This window comes from Gymnoscopelus microlampas (genome assembly GCF_963454915.1).
Source record: "Gymnoscopelus microlampas genome assembly, chromosome: 12".
Lineage (NCBI taxonomy): Eukaryota > Metazoa > Chordata > Actinopteri > Myctophiformes > Myctophidae > Gymnoscopelus > Gymnoscopelus microlampas.
This window is the reverse complement of record NC_139949.1, coordinates 30,835,341-30,855,115: the sequence shown is the minus strand read 5'-3', so window position 1 is coordinate 30,855,115 and position 19,775 is coordinate 30,835,341. Positions and strand designations below refer to the sequence as shown.

The following is a 19,775-nucleotide window of genomic DNA, read 5'->3' as shown; positions in this document are numbered from 1 at the left end:
GCAAAAGTCAAATATGTCACAGGGTGGGTGGGTGTCACAGTGAAATCAGAGACTTATTTTCATTGTAGTCTTCACATACGTTCCCATCCAGTGCCCACCTCCTTTGATATTTTTTTACATAATTTCTTAAGCTGTATAAGTAAACTTTAGCTTCAGGTACCATCTCTTAGAAACAATGGACAATTTAGAACAATATACATGGCCTGCTTTGTTAACACACTCACATGTACTTGTATAATATTCATATAGGGTTTGTTGCATTGTTTTTTCCTTTCTTGTTTTTATATTGATAAACATGTTTCTTCTGTGACATACAGATAATGAGGTATATATTTAGAGGCTTCAGTTTTGCTCCGAAAAAGGTCTGATATAGTTCAAAATAGAGCAAAACACATAGATCAAAAATGTTCATGTATTTGTAGGCGTGCATTATCTTGCACATGATGTTGATATGTTTTCTGATCTGTTCTTGTTTTCAGATCTGGTCACACTGCAATGAAAAGTAGAACTGGGTTGTGAGGATACACCTGGCTGAAGAGTATTTAATTTTGACAGTATTTGGAGCCAAAGGCACAATGAGCGATGTCTGGTTAACAGGATCAGGGCAGAGTGACTAAGAGGACACTGTAGTGGGCATTTGTGTTGTACGAGGGCACTGTCTTGCCCAGACCATGTGGCTGGCTACATTTAGAGACCATCTGTTGCCTGCACACCTACTACATCAGCAAGGGACTGTGACCATCACCCACTGTGCCCTTCTTTGGTGGATATTATGCTCCTGCTGGTCATTCACCAAGGCAACAAGCCAGAAATTCTATCCAACGGTGACCACCCAATTTGGGAAGCTGAGAGGCCTCAGGGTGCCTGTGCCCAGTGAGGTGCTTCGGCCCGTTGACCAGTATCTAGGGGTTCCGTATGCGGCCCCTCCCTTGGGTGAGAAAAGATTCATGCCCCCAGATCAGCCCTCCTCTTGGTCGGGGATCAAGAATGCTACCCACTTCATGCCCGTGTGCCCACAGAACATCCACAACACAGTACCAGAGATCATGATGCCCATATGGTTCACATACAACCTGGACACGGTAGCCACGTACATTCAGGACCAGAACGAGGACTGTTTATATCTAAACATCTACGCTCCAACAGAGGATGGTGAGTTGGTTTGGTAAACTGGACAACATTGACTCTCCATGTCCGTCGATCACCATTGTGGCCGTGATGTCATTGTAGAATCATTATAGAGCATGGGCATCATTCCATTTCATTACCGCCATCCATGGTTGATTTACCATCCAAAGACATCTCACCATCTCACCATCAGTTGCCTTGCAGAAAGCCAGTTTGTGCATAAAGAGAAAATAATGGTTTTGTGGTAAGCCTGAAGAATCTATCTCTCTATATATCTACACTATGTACTTGAAGGGGAACTAATAGTTGAGCACTCTTTTGTTCTCCACTAATAGACATCAAATAAAATAATTGCAAGGTCAGGGTTTTTCTTCCAAACGACAGTCCATGTACAAATAATATCTTTGTTTTCATGTTCAAAATGATGAGACAAGCACACTTGGATGTTTCCACTGAGTAAACTGAAAATCAATGCTTTGTTCAGACACAATGATAAACCCAATCAAAACATACCATACCACGTGTCGGCTGGGAATCTATTGGTACAAAAGAATGCTCAACTTCAGTTTTCTCCTGAGTCCTCTCTGATTACCCTGCCTGTCTTCGCACCATAAACCAGACCTAGTCTGGCTATAGGAACACTTCATCTCATCATCTGTTCGTTTGAAGTGTTTTTGGTGTAAAAGCTATTTTTATACCGTCAATCATCTGTAGATTCAAATAACATTAAGATACTGTAATTAAGGAAAGATCTCTGCAAAAAGACACTGTATTAATATATATTTTACAGATTCAGCTGCCTTTCCATGGATAAATAGTGCTCCCCCTAAACATTCAGAGAATTGTGATTATTCCATCCTTTAGAGTTGAATCTGTTTCAACTTTAATAATATGCAGCACGCTTCTCTTTCACCAGCGTTCCTGGTAGTACAGTAGCATAGCAACAATTGTTATGCAACCTGCTTGAAAGGCTGCCTTTTTAAAAGTCCCCAGTGTGAACACTGTCAGTGTGCAGCTGCACAGCAGAATGCGTGCTATCTTGGATTTGTTATTACATCAAATATTATGGAAATGTGTCAAACTGTGGCGTCCTGATAGACAAATGCACTGATCAGCAAGTGTCCAGTTCAATTCCCGTCCAGCCGGACTATTTGCTTCATGTCATTCCCTTATTATCTCTGTATTTCCTCACTCCACTGTCACTATCAAATAAAGGCTTAAAATGTGCAACGTGGCTCTATTAGTGCAGGCCAGTTCCCTGTCTTTGTGAATGTCTATTTCAAAAACACCTTGAACTTTCTGAGCCTGAGATGTCAGTCTGATGGGTGGAAGGAAAAGAAAACCTTCTCTGCACTTTTCAGTTTCTTACACCTTTGCCCCCTTTTTTTAGAAATGAAAGAGTCTATCTTTGCAATCTCAGCTTTTTTATATACTTTAAAGTAGCTTGCACCCTGACCAAGTCAGTGTGTGCATTCCTCTCTTTTCAATATATTCATATTCTCAACCACACATCTCGCCACCTAGTATCCTGAGGTGACACCTAAAGAATCTGAAACCAGCCTTCTGACTTACTAAAATAGACCTAATTGAGCACTACAGTACCTATTGAAATTGTATAGTTAATAAACACATAAGACATTAATTATTTATCTGTCATTTTCGTATCCATTCAGTGTGTGTCTGTGTCTATGCGTATCTGTGTACCATTCCTTAGCAAATCTAGCCAGCACATATTATATTCATGTCCAAATATTTTTTGCGTTGGAATAGGGGACATTTGTGTGATTGTCCTATGCATGTTTGAAGAATGAACAATGCCATCTCCAGTTTTTATGAAAGCAGTGGCTGTAAAGCATTTTACACACAAAGGCATACTTTTTTCTTTAACTTTTGCATTTTTAACTTTATTGCATTTTATTTTGTGGGCTAGACTGGACATCGGATTCAAAACTATAGGTTTAATCAATCTTGCTATTTTGAATTCTGTACTTCTTTTTTCCTCATGTGACTCCCAGGGTCCCAACACAAGAAAAAGGGGGCGGCTTTCTCACATGGTGACAGTGATAAATCTGAAGGTATTTTTTAGAGCTCAGTCTTAATGCATGGATTCTTTTTGCTCTCTTTTTTACATTTTTGGGGCGGCGCGTGGAAGACGCTGACTCAGAATCAAGTTCATTAAGTGAATTCTAAATAGTTTCTTTTTGCCTCGTCTCACTGCTTTGAGCATAACAACAATTTGTAAGGGCCACTTTTTAATTGCCACCGATTTTGATTTTGGCATGACATGATCTATTTTGCCTCATTATGGACCCCCCCTGAAGACAACAGCAACACGGAAATGTACATATTCACCATTTCAGTTTTTCCTTTGGATTTCATGAACTGTATGTACCAGGGTCCTGATGGGCTGCAGCTCAGAATACATGGGGATGCATTTTTACAACTGAAAACCTCTTTTAACACGGTGAAAAAGACATGTTCAAAGATATTGATACTGTGCCATTTTCATTTTAGAATATCTGCTCTCAGTTGAAAGGGTCTAATTAAAATTGTGTGTGTTTTAATGTTATCTATTATCCTCCTGAGCATTGTGGGTTCACTTCAAACCTTCAATGACAGGGACACAAAGATACAGTATACGATGCTCGAAGCTCCACTATGCTCTTTGGAACATGCCTAATTGATAAAAAAAATAACAAAAAGGTGTTGTGGTTAGTCTTCACCATGTCTTCTTTTAACCACTTAAACCCCATTTGCTTCGTTGACCGGCATCCCCGGTCTTTTTTCCCTCTACACCAAATCTCTGCATTGAAAATAGCAGATCTACAAGCTCACGTGTTGTGAGGTTGTAGATTGTCTATTTTCGCTGATTGCACACCTAATTCCGTTGAATTTTCGTCTATTATGACATGCCCAGGATAGGGATGCTAGGGTTCAAGTGGTTAAACCTTGTGAGAGGGTACTACACATCACTATATTTTACTTCTCGCTCTACACTCAGTGTCTCTATGAAACTAGTATGGAGCTGGGAAATAGAGCTTTGGTGTGGAACATTTACTGTTGCCAGTGCAATTGTTTTGTTGAGCATGTGTTTGTTGCCTGATGTTGCAGACATACGGGACTCTGAAGCTCGTCCTGTGATGGTGTACATCCATGGCGGATCCTACATGGAAGGAACGGGGAACATGATGGATGGCAGCGTGCTTGCCAGTTATGGGAATGTTGTTGTCGTTACACTCAACTACAGGATTGGCATACTAGGTGATTGAAATAGCCTTGTATTTAAATGGGGGAGGTATTTTGGGCTTCAAGCTTCCAGTCAGTGTGCAGTAAGTAAACTTTGGCATTGGTAATTCCTTTTCGGTCGCAATATCATTCTAAACCAATAAATGTAAGAAGAAACAGTGAGGTGATACTATAAGTGAAACATAATATGAGGTAAAAATTTGATTTTGGCAGCATCCTGGACAGTAGCCTACTGCATTATGCAATGTGATTTGTGTTTAAGTGACCTGTGGAGTAAACACTCATCTTACTATGCTGAAAATAGCCTACTACTGTAGGAGGGAATAGGGATGCAGGGAGGTCAGGGGTATTTCTTTTCCTAGTGTTTAACATCTAAATGAATTATAAGTGCTGGTGGTGGCCTCTCTAGTTTCTAAACATTAATGTGACTAATTGTCAGAGACCAATTAAAACTCACACAAGGACAGCATCAGTAAGGCCTCATTTATGTTTCTTCATACAACAATGCTTAAAGGCTTTAGGTTAGTGGTCCTGATGGGTATTAAGTTACTTAACACCTAAGCAAAACAGCAACTATGTCATTACCACCTGTGTTCTTTCTCTGTACTGTGTATGTTAGGCTTCCTAAGTACTGGTGACCAGGCAGCGAAAGGCAACTATGGACTCTTGGACCAAATCCAAGCACTCCGTTGGATCAGTAAGAATATTGGTTACTTTGGCGGAGACCCAGGTCGTATCACAGTGTTTGGATCAGGGATCGGGGCTGCCTGTGTCAGTCTGCTAACACTGTCCCACCACTCAGAGGGTAAGACTGTGGGAGGCACTGTTCCAAACCATCATACACCATAGGAGACATGCACATACAGTAGGCTACAAAAATGCACGCACGCACGCACGCACGCACGCACACACACACACACACACACACACACACACACACACACACACACACACACACACACACACACACACACACACACACACACACACACACACACACACACACACTTTGATGATGACACAGCTACTTTTGCTATTTCATTTCAAATCCATCTAATTACTTGGAGGTTTTTACAGTATACATATTATGTACTTTAGACTAGAGTCCAAATGTAGCTGTTTATTGTCCGAGTCCACTGCAGCTCTAAGTGGTCCATCAGAAGCAGTGGAGTGTTCTCATGTGGGAGCAGTGTAGCTGGGGTTTTGGTTAAGTGAGTGACTGCTATTGTTCGCCTCTCCTCAATCCAATCAGGCTAAAAGCTTTGCCTCTTAAAGAGAGAATCTCTTAAAGGCGCATATCTGTGTCATAAAATTTTCATCATCTCATCATGTGCACCTTCATTTCATACATAAACATCTGCTGTTTACCATTTCACTTGGTTCATTTCTAGTGTTTATTATTGTTTATTTTTAGCCCTTATCGTGGGGCTCCAAGGATGGCAATGCCAGTCAGTCAGTCAGTCAGTCAGTCAGTCAGTCGGTTGGTAGGTCGGTCGGTCGGTCAGTCGGTTCTGTCCGTCTGTCCATCACTTTGTTCCTAAACAACATACATATCTCTAAAACTACTGAACCATGAAATGCTGTGCACATTCATGATCCCTAGAGGATAACACATTTTGTTGACTTAATGGCCTTTCCTCTAGCACCACCCGTAGGTCAACATTTTTAATTGGACACACAATATCCCAGAATCTAATGGGCAGATTGCCAGGAAACTTAATGTGCTCAGCAAGGATGAACCCTACTGATTCTGATTTTACCATGGTCTTTCCTCTACTGCATCCTTGGGCTACACTTTCCACTTTTGCAGAGCACATTCATGCTCCCTGGAGGAAGAACCCTAACTATTTGAGTGATGAGTAGAATTGTATATGGATATCATGGCCCTGTCACAGGGATGTTAGACCCTGTCACAGCCCAAAGCCCTATCATGTCAGTATCATTGTCAGTATCATGTCAATATCATGTCAGTATCATGGTCAGACAGTATCATGGGAGGGGGAGGGTCATTTCTGGTGTTAAGCTTAGACATTAATAGGACCAGTTACCATTTGCAGACAGGTGCTCTTTTATGGCAGTTTTGAAGGAGGGTAAGCACTAAGCAATCACACTTTTTGATGTCGGTTGGTATAGGGCATTCCACATTTAGGTGGCATAGCAATAGAACAAATTCAACCCTATGTTTGTGCCGAATCTGGGTTGAGTGAGATGAGTGGAGCTCCCTCTGGTGTTGTGCCAGTGTGTGTCTTTTACGCTATTGAAGTAGTCTGACAGGTACATGGGTATCACTGTTTTCTCGCGTATCTTGAAGACCAGGCCCATTGAAAGTTGCTTTACTCTGTCCTCTACCCTGAGCCATCCCAACCTAGCATAATGAGCAGGGATTAGGTGAGTTCTAGGGGTGTAACCTGACCAGTTTGTTTGGAGAGGTCTGCAATTTAGTTTTTAACGCCTTTGTGGCGCTAAAGTACCATAAGGTGCATGCATAGTCGAAATGACATTGGATGAGTGCTCCAGCAAGTGTCCTCAGTGTGTTCCTACTGACCACTGAGGATATCCTAAATAGAAAACGTGTTCTTTGGTTGACTTTTCTGATTACTTTTGCCATTTTTTTCACTTGAAACGTTGTCCTTTAAGATACAACCCAGGTAGGTAATTTCATATTTCCTTGTGATAACATTGTTACCTACTTTGACCGTGAAGTCTATGGACTGGCAGAGGGTTATTCTGGACCCAAAAAGCATGTATTCAGTTTTTCCTAGGTGTAATGATAGTTTGTTATCAGTGAGCCAGGTGCAGATTCTACCAAGTTCAGAGCTAAGGGCTTTCTCAACCTGCAATTTGTCCTTGCCCGAGACCGGGAGTGCTGAGTCAACCGTGAACAAGGACAAATTGCAGTCACATGCTGATGGCATGACGTTTTTGTACACCAGGAAGAGTACAGGTCCTAGTATGTTTCCTTGAGGAACGCCACAGCTCACAGAGTACGGCAACTTGCAATGGGCCTGGTCTACAAGATACACCACAACATTGGGATACCCATGTACCTGTCAAAGTATTTCAAAACCGGAAATGAAGTCCACAACACCAGAGGTAGCTCCACTGATCATGTCCAACCCAGTTTTGGCACAAACAAGGGGTTAAACTCGTTCTCCTGCTATGCAACAAAAATGTGGAATGCCCTACCAAAAGTAGTGAAGGAGTGCAAAACCCTACTCACTTTCAAAACTGCCCTTAAAAAATACCTTCAGGAGGCTGCAATTCCAAACTGGCCCCTGTAAAAGTCACCATGTAACCATGCCTGTTACCATGGTAACATGTCAGGCCCTGTCACAGGTCATATCTACATGCCAACAACGCGTCGCATCGTGACAAGTTGTTGGCTTGTAGATGTTTTATTTTCAGCAAGCAACACCGTCGTACAACGGAGTATAATTAGGCTTCAGTAGCCTTTCTAGACATGCTTCCACCTGTACAAACCTCATTCAACAATCTAGCCAATCTTCCATCATCATCCCAATAAACAACAAGCAACTACACACAATTCAGAAACCACGCCTCATTTGACTGCAGCGTTAATGAAAAAAAGTCTAGGATGAAATGAAGAAAATGTGCATTTGAATATAACACTGCCGAGCACCTCAGCTTATTTTTTATAACAACCAACTTCAAATCTTCAGCTTGGGGTGCCTGTTGGCTCAGCCAGTGCTGAGACCATATGCTTATGTGAGCATGAGGGCTTGGTTTGAATCCAGTCCCCATCTTGTCTCTCATGTCTCTTAAAATAATGCATAAAATAATGGCCAAAGAATTACATACAAATAAAAATCTTCATCTTGATTGTGTGCATCTCCCATATTGCAAAACCTCCCTCATATTGTGTTTACAAAGGTGGTTCATATGGGGAGGCAGTAAACCTAGTTGCAAGGACCAAAATATTATATTTACTTACTTTTCCTATCGTTGGCAGTATCAATATTATATATAAGAATGAATAATATTTGTGTATAATTTCACTGACTTTATTGTTTCTTTATTACAATATTGCCCTGGTGTGGCTGTCACTCAAAGTAGTATTTTCTAAAGCAATTTCTGTTGCAATTTCTAACTGCTTAAAATCATGTAACATTTTCAAATAAACAAAAGTTATTTTTAATTGAATCTTTCACTGGTATATTTTTTACAATAACCATTCCCCATAGATGTGTTTTTGACAAGTTCTCTACACACAATTAAACACAATTTTGTATTTGCGAGGACACACACACGGACGGATCTACAAATATCACAGCAACTGGAGCGGCTGAACTCGTCAGGCATATCATTAACTACAATGCTGCAAACCAGTGCGCTCACCTTAATGGTCCTGCAGTGGCATAGTTCTAAGGATGGCTGTACGCCCATCTGTCCAGAATTTGCCATGCAGGTGCACAGCAAATTTCCAAACAATAATACTTCCCAGGAGATTAATCCTACTGGTTTTGGTGATCCCAATTCCTTTCCTCTAGTGCCAAAATTAGGCCACTTGCACACAAGATATCTCAAAATGGCCACATCTCAACTTTGCACAAAAGATATTTCATAATCTCATAGATTTTTGTGACCCCATGGCACATTAGGCCAAACTTTTCACATGCACACAAGTTATCAGATAGATATGAAAATTATGGAGCAAATTCATGCTCTGTGAAGTAGGAACCCTAACCATTTGAGTGACCCAATGACCTTTTTATTATCACCACCCAATTTCCGCTAGTTAAAATAAGCTATTGACCATCGGGTAAGCATTTAGGCCCTTTTAGTCTTGTTACAGAGCTAATTGAACGTTCAGGATTTTGCTCTGACTTTGCCTGATGTCTTTTTGTGTGGCATGTTGTTCTTTCTCAGGTCTGTTCCACAGAGCCATCATCCAAAGTGGCTCAGCTCTGTCCAGCTGGGCTGTCAACTACCAGCCTGTCAAATACACACGCCTGCTGGCCGAGCGGGTTGGCTGTAACGTCCTGGACACAGTGGACATGGTTTCTTGCCTGCAGAAGAAGACCGCCAAGGAGCTGGTGGAGCAGGACATCCAGGCCGCCCGCTACCGCGTGGCCTTTGGACCGGTCATTGACGGAGACGTCATACCAGATGATCCAGAGATACTCATGGAGCAAGGCGAGTTCCTCAACTATGACATAATGCTTGGTGTTAATCAGGGCGAGGGGCTGCGCTTTGTGGAGAACGTGATGGACCTGGAGGACGGCGTGTCTGGCAGTGACTTTGACTTTGCCGTTTCTGACTTCGTGGACAGCCTGTATGGCTATCCAGAGGGGAAGGACACCCTGAGGGAGACCATTAAGTTCATGTACACAGATTGGGCTGACAAGGACAACCCAGAGACAAGGAGGAAGACTCTGGTGGCTCTGTTCACTGACCACCAATGGGTGGAGCCCTCAGTGGTGACAGCTGACCTTCACGCCCGCTACGGCTCCCCCACTTACTTCTACGCCTTTTACCACCACTGCCAAAGCCTAATGAAGCCGGTGTGGTCTGACTCGGCACACGGAGATGAGGTGCCATATGTGTTTGGCATCCCCATGGTGGGCCCGACTGATCTGTTCCCATGTAACTTCTCCAGGAATGACATCATGCTCAGTGCTGTGGTCATGACCTATTGGACCAACTTTGCCAAGAGTGGGTGAGTAAAACGAATGTCTAATTTATACTCTGTCAGACGACGGTGTAGCTTTCTTACAAGATCTGTTTGTTTCAATAAGTGACACCATTATGCGATGGAGTGTACTGAGTTTGAAGCTAAGGTAGCCTGCTTTTGGTCTGATTTATTTTTTGTTGCTCGACAAAAGTAAGCAATGAAATCGGTTATCTTCTACAAAACATACAGTTGTAGCACTAACTGTTAGGAAGCCATAGCAAGAATTTAGCATATTTAAGCCATGTTGTAAAGTGATGTTATTTCATACAGTTTCTATTTTTTCTGCATTCCTATCTTGACTTATGCATAGGATGAAATGTCAATATTGGAGCTTAACATAACTGGCCTTATGTGTAAGTGTTTAAGGCTAATTCATTTCATTTTACAGTGAGCAGTTCAGACTTATGTTACATTTGGCCCTCTTTTTATTACCTTAATGAACAGACAATCTATCAGAGAAAATAAAACTGTTAAGTTCAAGAGTTTAAGAGTAACTGTTGATAGTGGAATTTCAGGATTCAGCCCATTAATATTCATTATTTAGGATACATTTTCCTTCTATGTGGCTTATCTTTGATACGGAGGCAGTCCATAACCCTAAAAAAGTTGCTCCTCCTTACTTCCGCAATGCAAACAACAGCACGGAAATTCAAGATAAAGCCGCAGGGGTAAAATAACAATACAATTATAAATAACTGAATGAGGGAGCAGCCAGTAAATATAAACAAGAAAAGAATGACATACAATAGATGTCATTGTGACTGGAGAGCTAGGACATATTATCCAATGTGAGAGTGTGTGACGCATTGTGGGCTTGTAGATCTGCTATTTACAAAAACTTTTGACAAAATGTAAAAAACGTGGAATGTTTTTGCAAACATTTTTAGACCACAAATGTTATGCTGGTCCCTGGCACTAACCTTGTGGTTGGACATGGACATACAGTCAGTGGAAAAAGCATTCACATTTTTAGCCGCATGCGCTAGCAGCACGGCTCTATAAACAGCACTAGTCTTAGTCTCTTTACTCCTTAGAAACAAGCAATCCAAAAAAACAAGTAATCAGGTCTATGAAAAGATTGGGGCCAAAAAAGCCTGCCACATGCGGCTTTATTATGACTTTGGTCATACTTGTTTACTTTAGTAAAAGTATCAATACTACAATGTACAGTAGAAAATGTAGAAATACTATGTTAGAAGTAAATGTCCAGAATTAAAAATGTACTTGAGTAAAAGTACAAAAACATTGGTATCTAAATGTACTTAAAGTACCAAAACTAGAAAGTAGGCTACTCATTATGCAGAATATCCCATTGCACAAGTTGTCAAATGTATGACATCTTTTGAAAATAGCAGATCTACAAGATCTGTGAGCTTGTAGATCGGCTATTTTCGAATGGACGAAATGTATATGAAGGTGAAATGGTTAATGTAAGTTTTGTCATAATAATCGAAATCTACAAAGGAACTAGTAACTGAAGTTGTCAAATAAAGGTAGGCCTATTGCGCACATAACAGGCCTTCACATAAGGCACATAGACCTACTGTAGTGTGCACATAACACTATAACTAGCAAGGTTAACATTAGCCTAGTACTGTAGTAGTTCAGGTGACACCTTGTCAAAACAATAACTATACAGAAAAAAATAAACACTGTGGAAACACGGTCGCATCGTCCGTCATCAGCGTCATGGCTGAACGTCAACCTGTTTTTTGCACTTTCTCCATTACAACCCGTACATCTACATAAACGTTCAGGTTTCAAATATAAAGTGCTAACCACATGGCCATGGATGTTACAATTATATAGGGGCCGTCAGAAGTACCCGTGTCTTCCGTATTGTTCAATGAAAAGCATTCTAATTCGATCAGTGGCCTCTTTCTCCGAATTTTCTCCATGCATTCAACTAAGCGACCCTAGCGGTTGGGAGGTGTATTGCACTCCGATACATTGTAACTGTATGAGGAAATGGCCGTCGATCGGATTAAAATGCTTTTTATTGAACAACACGGAATAAACAGATACTGTTGAGGAACCATACATATACGACATCTCTGGCAAACACAATAACGCTCGCTACACACGCGCATACACACGCACACACACACACACACACACACACACACACACACACACACACACACACACACACACACACACACACACACACAACCACAAGAAATCAAGACAGCAGCGTCATGATCCTCACCCCAGCCAGCAACAACAACAACAAAAAGATTATGGCCTACCTTTCTTTGAGGTAAACTGTGAAGAATAATATTGCAAAAATAGTTCCAATCCAGTGCATAACACACAAACAAAAACTCCTAATTTTGAGTCACGAGCGAAGAAAAAGTGTAGGCTTAATGTGTGTGTGCAACATGTGTGTGTGTTGTTGTCACGTGACTACTAGCAGCGTGCCTGCCGGCAGGGCACGCACGCACACACACACACACACACACACACACACACACACACACACACACACACACACACAAGATTGATATATCCGTTGGATATTGTAGATAACATGAATCCAACATATTATTAGCAAAGTGTGTAAATGAACACACAAACAACAAAAATAATGTAATTTACACAGCTCTTGATAGTGCTTTCAAACTAATCTATCTGCTGCAGCACTTGGAGGCAACCCATGAGCACTAGAAAGAAAAACCTGGTGAATACTTCCAAGCTAGTCTCACAATAACCCTCAATGGTCAACAGATATTGATGAGACAGTCAGCTAAATATGGTGAGCTAGCTTTGAAAGCCTCTTATCAAAATGCCTATACCATAAATATAAAGTTTAATATGCATAGTGGGGGTCCTGGCTCTGTCTCTCTCAGCTAGGGGGTTCTTGGCCTCAACAATGTTGAAGACCCCTACTCTACAGAAAATGATAAAACACAACAACTCAGACTTTCAGTTTGTTGGGGTGAACCTAGCATTCCTCAAAAAAGACAACTTATGTAACTTCTCACGCATATGGCCTAATGTATAATTGCAATTACTGATAATGACATTGCAAAGGAAAGCATGATGTTGAAAGGATAATTCAGTAGTCGCACTGTATCTGACATGTTTCTAAACCTAAGATTTCTTCATACTGTGTCCAAATGATGCACAGATATAGTATCTGTAGAGAAGAGAAGCTCCCATGATCTACTATGCAGCTTCACTGCACTGCTCCCTTACCGGTGTTACCCAGAAAATTGCAGCAAATGCCGCCTTTGTAAAAGGTGACCCTGGCAGTGGCAGCAGCAGACAGCACAGGGTAGATCATTGTGGACTGCTGACTAGTATGTAAGAATAAGAGAATACTGAGCCCTTGAGGGGAGACAGCAGCATTGCATCACAGACAACACTGCTGTACTGCAGTGAACAGAGATGCCATTTGCAGTTGGAGCATTATATTTGGACTGGCAACACTTTCATTTATTAACCATGCCCACCATACTACGCTACATACTTCTGCTGTTTCTTGCTATTTTCCGACTATATTTGACTATTACATCCCCAAAATAGGCATGAAAGTTGTTAAGACATGCTTTCTGTCTGTTGTGTCATTAGAGATCCTAACAAGCCAGTGCCGCAGGACACGAAGTTCATCCACACCAAGGCCAACCGTTTTGAGGAGGTGGCCTGGTCAAAGTACGACCCCTATGACCAGCTCTACCTGCACATTGGCCTGAAGCCTCGGATCCGAGACCACTACCGCGCCACCAAGGTGGCCTTCTGGAAACATCTGGTGCCCCATCTGTACAACCTCCATGACATGTTCCACTACTCCTCCACCACCACCAAGGTCACACCGCTGGACTCCACACAGGCCAACGGTAAGGCCAGATCCTCCAGTACTGGCCGAACTCCTGTATCCACTGCCCACGGCAGTGACGGGGAGGGAGGAAAAGAGATGGGCCCTCTTATCATGCCCAACCCAAGAGATTACTCTACAGAGCTAAGTGTCACCATCGCTGTGGGGGCGTCGCTACTCTTCCTCAACGTGCTGGCCTTCGCCGCCCTCTACTACCGGAAGGACAAGCGCAGCCGTCAGGATTCGTCCCAGCAGCACAGCCCTCGGCGCCAGAGCAAAGGGAACAACGTCAGCCACACCAGCACCATTGATGAAACGGTGTCCCAGATGAACCAGTGTGACTCCCTCCTCGATCCCTTGCACGTCTCCCCCAGCATGGACTATTCATCACTCACACTGCGCCGCTGCCCTGATGACATCCCCCTCATGACCCCCAACAACATCACCATGATCCCCAACTCCCTTATGGGTCTCCCCAACATGAGCCCCTACAGCACTTTCCCCACTGGCTACAACTCTGCAGGCATGCCAAGCACCCACTCCACTACTCGGGTATAGCCTGATTTGACATGGACTGAGAGAGGAGGGTGAATAGCGGAGTAAATACAGTAATAAATGTAAATGTAAATTCATATTTAGGATTTGTGTGGGTAAAATAGGCTTGAATGTTCATTCTGTCTTTTCGGGGGCGAGGGGTGGGGGGTCTGTAAGACAACCAACATTCTGCCTTTGCTTTCTCATAAAAGGAAGTCTATCCGCAGAGTCATTTTATAATACTCATTTTCAAAGGTACTGTAGTGAAAAGAAGGAAAAAATAAAGAAAAAAGTACATTTCATTTTCCACTTTTGTCTTTGAAAGTCACATTTTTTGGAACTTTACCTAGTAAGAACTCAGTATAATGTTTATACAGTTGGATTTGTATGGGGAGCTTTTTCTTACTCTATGATACGTATTTTGATCTCCTGTGTGGAACAAATTGAGATTACGAATCCTGGTGGACAGAGAGGATATTGTCGCTATCGGGTTGAATCCTTCTATGTCCAAATCTGTTACTTCACTGGAAATGGAAAAAATAACCTGTCTTCCAACGGATCTAGTGTAGTTATTATTTGGTCACAAGCTCTTGTTAATACTCTATATTGGTTCAATACTTATAAAACCCACAGTCAGACTAAACCACTTTCACTTTCCCTTTAAAACATTTAAAAAAATAGCAAAAATAGCAGATGTTTATGCATCACATCACGACGCCGAGCTTGTAGATCGGCTATTTTTGCTACTTTTGTGTGACACTGTAGTATGACGAAGTAGGGAATTAATTTACAAAAAGCTGAATTATGGAGATTAGGTTTCTGCCTGACAGCAACAATATCTGGGGAGAGCTGTAAAAAGTAGTGTTACTATTAAGCTGTTTTATACATATTTCTCATGGTACATTACTTATATTATTAAAAGGGTATTTTTACGGTATACTTACTTAAAATGGCTTGTGCTACCACATGCTCATATAGGAAATTAACATGTTATTGTAACTACAATGCGTTGAGATTTTACTGGAATAATGTTAGTGGTGAAAATATCAAAGTTATCCAAAAATATTTCCATTTTATATTATGCAAAAATATACCAATCCAATGTATGTGTGTGTGTGTGCGTGCATGCGAGAGAGTGCATCTGCGTGTTCATGTATTTATATTGAATGTGGGAGAGTATGTATGTGTGGGCGTGTGCATGCAAACAAATATGAATGTGTATATTTGCTGGCATGCACATGAATATATGGGTGTGTGAATTCATGTTATTGTGTGTAAGTACTGTATGTGAGCGTGCGTGCGTGTGTGTGCGTGCGTCTGTGTGCGTGCGCCTGTGTGTGTGCGTGCGTGCGTGTGTGTGTGTGTGCATGGCAAGACGATATAAAACTGTAAAATTAAGGAATTATTTGAAATTCATTTGGTTACGTTTTTGCATATATATATATATACGTATACGGTATGTTGTACAATCTATTGTAGTCTATTTGAGTATCTTTGCTGTATTTTTCTTTCATGTGTCTACTTTTGTTTAATACATTGTAAGAATATGACTTTTGCTTCATTATAAAAAAGACAGCTGCTTAAAATGTATTCTCCTATTCTAACCAGCTCATCGCTCTTTTGGCTTGGCTTGTTTGTATAGAATAAACTTAGACCAACGTTTTATTTGTTGTTTATTAATAGCCTACTGTAAGGTCTCAGAGAGAGATTACTGTAATAACATTGTAGTTGAACGTATGTATTCCACCCGAGTCATTCATTTAAAGAGGAGTTTCACACAACTTTCACATTAAAACCCGATTCATACCTCGTCATGGGACAGTGTCGCACGTCGAAAATAACAACATGTTGTGAGCTTGTTGGTCTGCTATTCTCAGCGTGCAACACCATCGCACGATGGAGCATAAATTAGGCTTAATGCTCCTTTTGCTCAATCCTGCAAATAATCAAAGTTGTATCCAATAATTATTGAGGTTCTCTGGTTCAAAGTGGTGGCTGTTGCATATGTGAAGATGCACATCAAGCAGGGGAACTGCCCACTTTGATTTCTCTGATCCTGTCATAATGTTATTTAATCTAAATGAGCTGACTATTAAAAGATTTTTGGAACTATGTACGAGTCATGTCGAAACTCCACCGCCCATTTAGTACCTGTGTTTATCTCAGAAGCAACCTTTTAACATAGACATTGAAAATGTCAACAGTTACCATAATGCTACACCTCCATAACTGTTCCATGTAGAGAGTACGATGATGTGAATTTGTTTAAATTGCATGTTTAAGGGAAGTTGGAACACTGTTAAAACAGTTTGCGTGCCATTATACCCACCATAAGATACAAAAACAGAAGTATTTTTCTTCTATTCATAGTGTTTACTTAAGCTGTCTATCTATAGCTATTTTTGACCTAACCTGGTTGTTACAGAAACATTTGCCTCCTAAAGCCATTGAACATGCATTCATCCTGTGGGTACAACCCTGGACTGACATCATTCTAGTCTACTGTATACTTCAGTAAAACAGTCATGAGAAGCTTGGTTTTGTGAAAATATGTGTTTGTTTTGACACATCTAACAGCATGAGAGGTGACTCCCAAAAGATGGCACGGTATTTGCCCCTGACCCACACTGGCTCCTTTGTACTGAACCCAGCTTTGACATCAACTGGGTCAGAAATGAGGGAGGGAGGGACAGAGGGTAGCAGCCTCAATGCCCCCTTGTTAGCCTACATCATCAATGTCAGTCACAGGCATATGAGTAATTTAGCTCTGTGTTGTCTATGTGTGCTTCTTATATCTGTGTGTTCTGAAGATGCTGCTCTCTGTCAGACACATTAGCAATATCATGTTGACATCTACCGTGCAATGTGCCATTCATTATGTGCAGGCAGAAAGCATATCACCACTGTCGGACAGAAGCCTGGTATGTCCAAAATGGAACAACATTTTTCAGAAATAGTGAAAATTGCAGATCTACAAGCTCACAATAGCGTCTCATCGCGGCACATTGTGGGCTTGTAGATCGTCTATTTTCCCTAATTCTGCTTGACACTCTTATATGATGAAGTAACGCATTAAATACGAAAAAAACATAAACATTTGGAGATACAGTACAAGGTTTTGGCCTGACAGCGATGATATCTACATGCAGACCATGAAGATCTGAACTACTTCAAGCAAACACGCTGTCCTGATGCCTACAAAACAGTAAAGTACTTGTGTGTCCAATAATACAAAAATGACTATAAAACATCTTTAATAATCAGATGAGGTCTATATGTTGATTTGTTAGCAAACCAACACATAACATATTCACTTGATACTTAATCCACTTACAGTGAAACTACAGTGAAACACTTGCATACCAACTTGAGGAAAACAAAGCCTTAGTGCAAAAATTGCCCAATACAATAGATACAGTACAGGACTTTCAACATCAAATGCATTTATGGTAAAGTGTATATAGTGGCTTTTGAAGAAACAAATGAATACCATCCCATATGTGTGAAGGTATGAAAAGAAATTTTGATTCATATCTCCTAGACTCGCTACACCTTACTTCACATTAGAAGCAGTGATAAGTGTTAATTGAAGTCAAATAGAGCAAAGGGACATTCCACTGGATACCACCAGACACCAAGAACAAGCCTCTTATTGGAGTCTGTGACCCGTGCCGTGTCCTCAGTACTGAACCCACAGCTCCATAAATAATCACTGGCAGCTGAAATGGGACTTTGTGACTTTAAGATGTGACTCTGGGACATGGGGTCTATCTATTGTTGATGAGACAAAAGCGCAAGTCAGATTCATATAGGAGTGGTGGGGAATAAGTTCTCATATCCTCATAACACGGTCACAAGTCAAGCAAAACTTCCATAACCCCATACTTCTGTCTGGACATGGGTGAGTGCTATTTTTTTGTGTTATCTATTATTAATGAGGCATTAGCATAGATTTGCAATATATTTCCTTCAATATATCCTTTCTACACCTACAGTAATAAGGAACTTACGGCTTGTTGCAGATGTATCCTATGGCTTTATTTGTCTTTAACATTATTTTATGCACCTTCGCATTATTGGTTGGATTATGTGTGCTTTCCAGCTGTTTTTGTGAAGTTATGTCAATATTTCTTTGTAGAAATAAAGTAATAATTTTGAATTACCCAGTAATCATTTGGGGTTTGAGTAATGCAGATTAAATACACACAGACTCAGTCTGGAGAAGGGGGATATTTACCAAAACCCAGTTTGGTATGCATTAGGCCAAGGACCCCATAACTCTGACAGTGTACAAGTGGAACCCGGGTCCATTTGGCTCCATTTTGTCTGAGTTACAAACCTGTAAGGGTTCATTTGGTTCCTAATTTTGCTGGGGATCCAGCAAAGGGGAACCCCTTGAAGGGGAACCCCTTCAAGGACGCCCGGGGAAACCCGGACCCCAATTTGAGAACCACTGGTAATAACAATAATAATAATGTGGCATTTGACCCACCTAATTCCAACACACTTTGCTAGTTTGGGATGGCTGGCTCGGGGTAGAAGACAGGGTTAAGCAAATATCAATGGGATTGGTATTTAATAAAGTATTCTATCAATCAAAAAATATATATTTACTGGAGATTACCAGATAAGTGGTAGATCAGAATCAGTAGAACCAGAGCAGCCCACAGTGGCAGTCAGTGACCTCCTGCAAGGCCAAGGCCAAACAAGGTCACTCATCAATGAGGAAAGATACTCCAGCAAGAAAATGCGAAAACGTCTGCCCTAAACTGCTGCCTTTTGAGTTGAGATGAATCTGTTCAGAGTTTACTTTATAATCTATAATTTTGCTTTGAAACATGTTGGCATGGTGCTTTCTGCTGTCTTTGCTTTTTCATTGAATGCACAGAAGTTAACGCAACTTACTTGTCATGCTTACCACTGTTGCTGAGAACGTTTGAGGTGTGGGTTTCTAGAGTGAATTGAAGAGGTGAAAGACTCGCACACCACAAAAGATTTAAGGATTAGTCCTTAGACATAAACTAGAAAAGAAATATAGGACAAAAGTTTTGGTCAGAAGACTATCGTCAGCGCCATATGAATGAATCCAGACAGTAGGGCTCTAGGTCAACACAGGTGAGGTTCATGCAGGGTCATAAGGGTAACTAAACAAGGTCATCACCATGGCAACAATAAGTGGTCATTTCACTACAAATCAAGAGGACCAAAGAGTACAAGGCATTACAAATAAACCACAGAAAGTCATAATATACACTGTACAGACCATATCCCATATAAACATGTCACTTTGACCCCATAGTAGTTTAAACAGTACATGTAGTTGTAGAAAAGTACTTATTTGGCATGTTTTATAGATTC

At 41.1% G+C, this 19,775-nt stretch overlaps 1 protein-coding gene across 4 annotated transcripts; it reads left to right on the top strand.

Moving 5' to 3' along the window:
- Positions 1-671: 671 nt before the first annotated feature.
- On the top strand, positions 672-14,441 carry LOC311057040 (neuroligin-3-like; the record flags this gene model as incomplete). 4 transcript variants are annotated; one of them, XM_084073925.1, is made up of 6 exons in its annotated part: positions 672-1,152; positions 3,144-3,203; positions 4,240-4,389; positions 4,994-5,179; positions 9,262-10,051; positions 13,640-14,441. In XM_084073925.1, 6 exons carry the CDS (start codon positions 672-674, stop codon positions 14,439-14,441), a joined length of 2,469 nt encoding a protein of 822 aa, XP_083930051.1. The 4 variants fall into 4 exon arrangements, with proteins under 4 accessions (XP_083930051.1, XP_083930052.1, XP_083930049.1 ...); XM_084073926.1 differs by lacking the exon at positions 3,144-3,203; XM_084073923.1 differs by lacking the exon at positions 3,144-3,203 and having other exon boundaries at positions 4,165-4,389.
- Between the last annotated feature and the right edge of the window lie 5,334 nt (positions 14,442-19,775).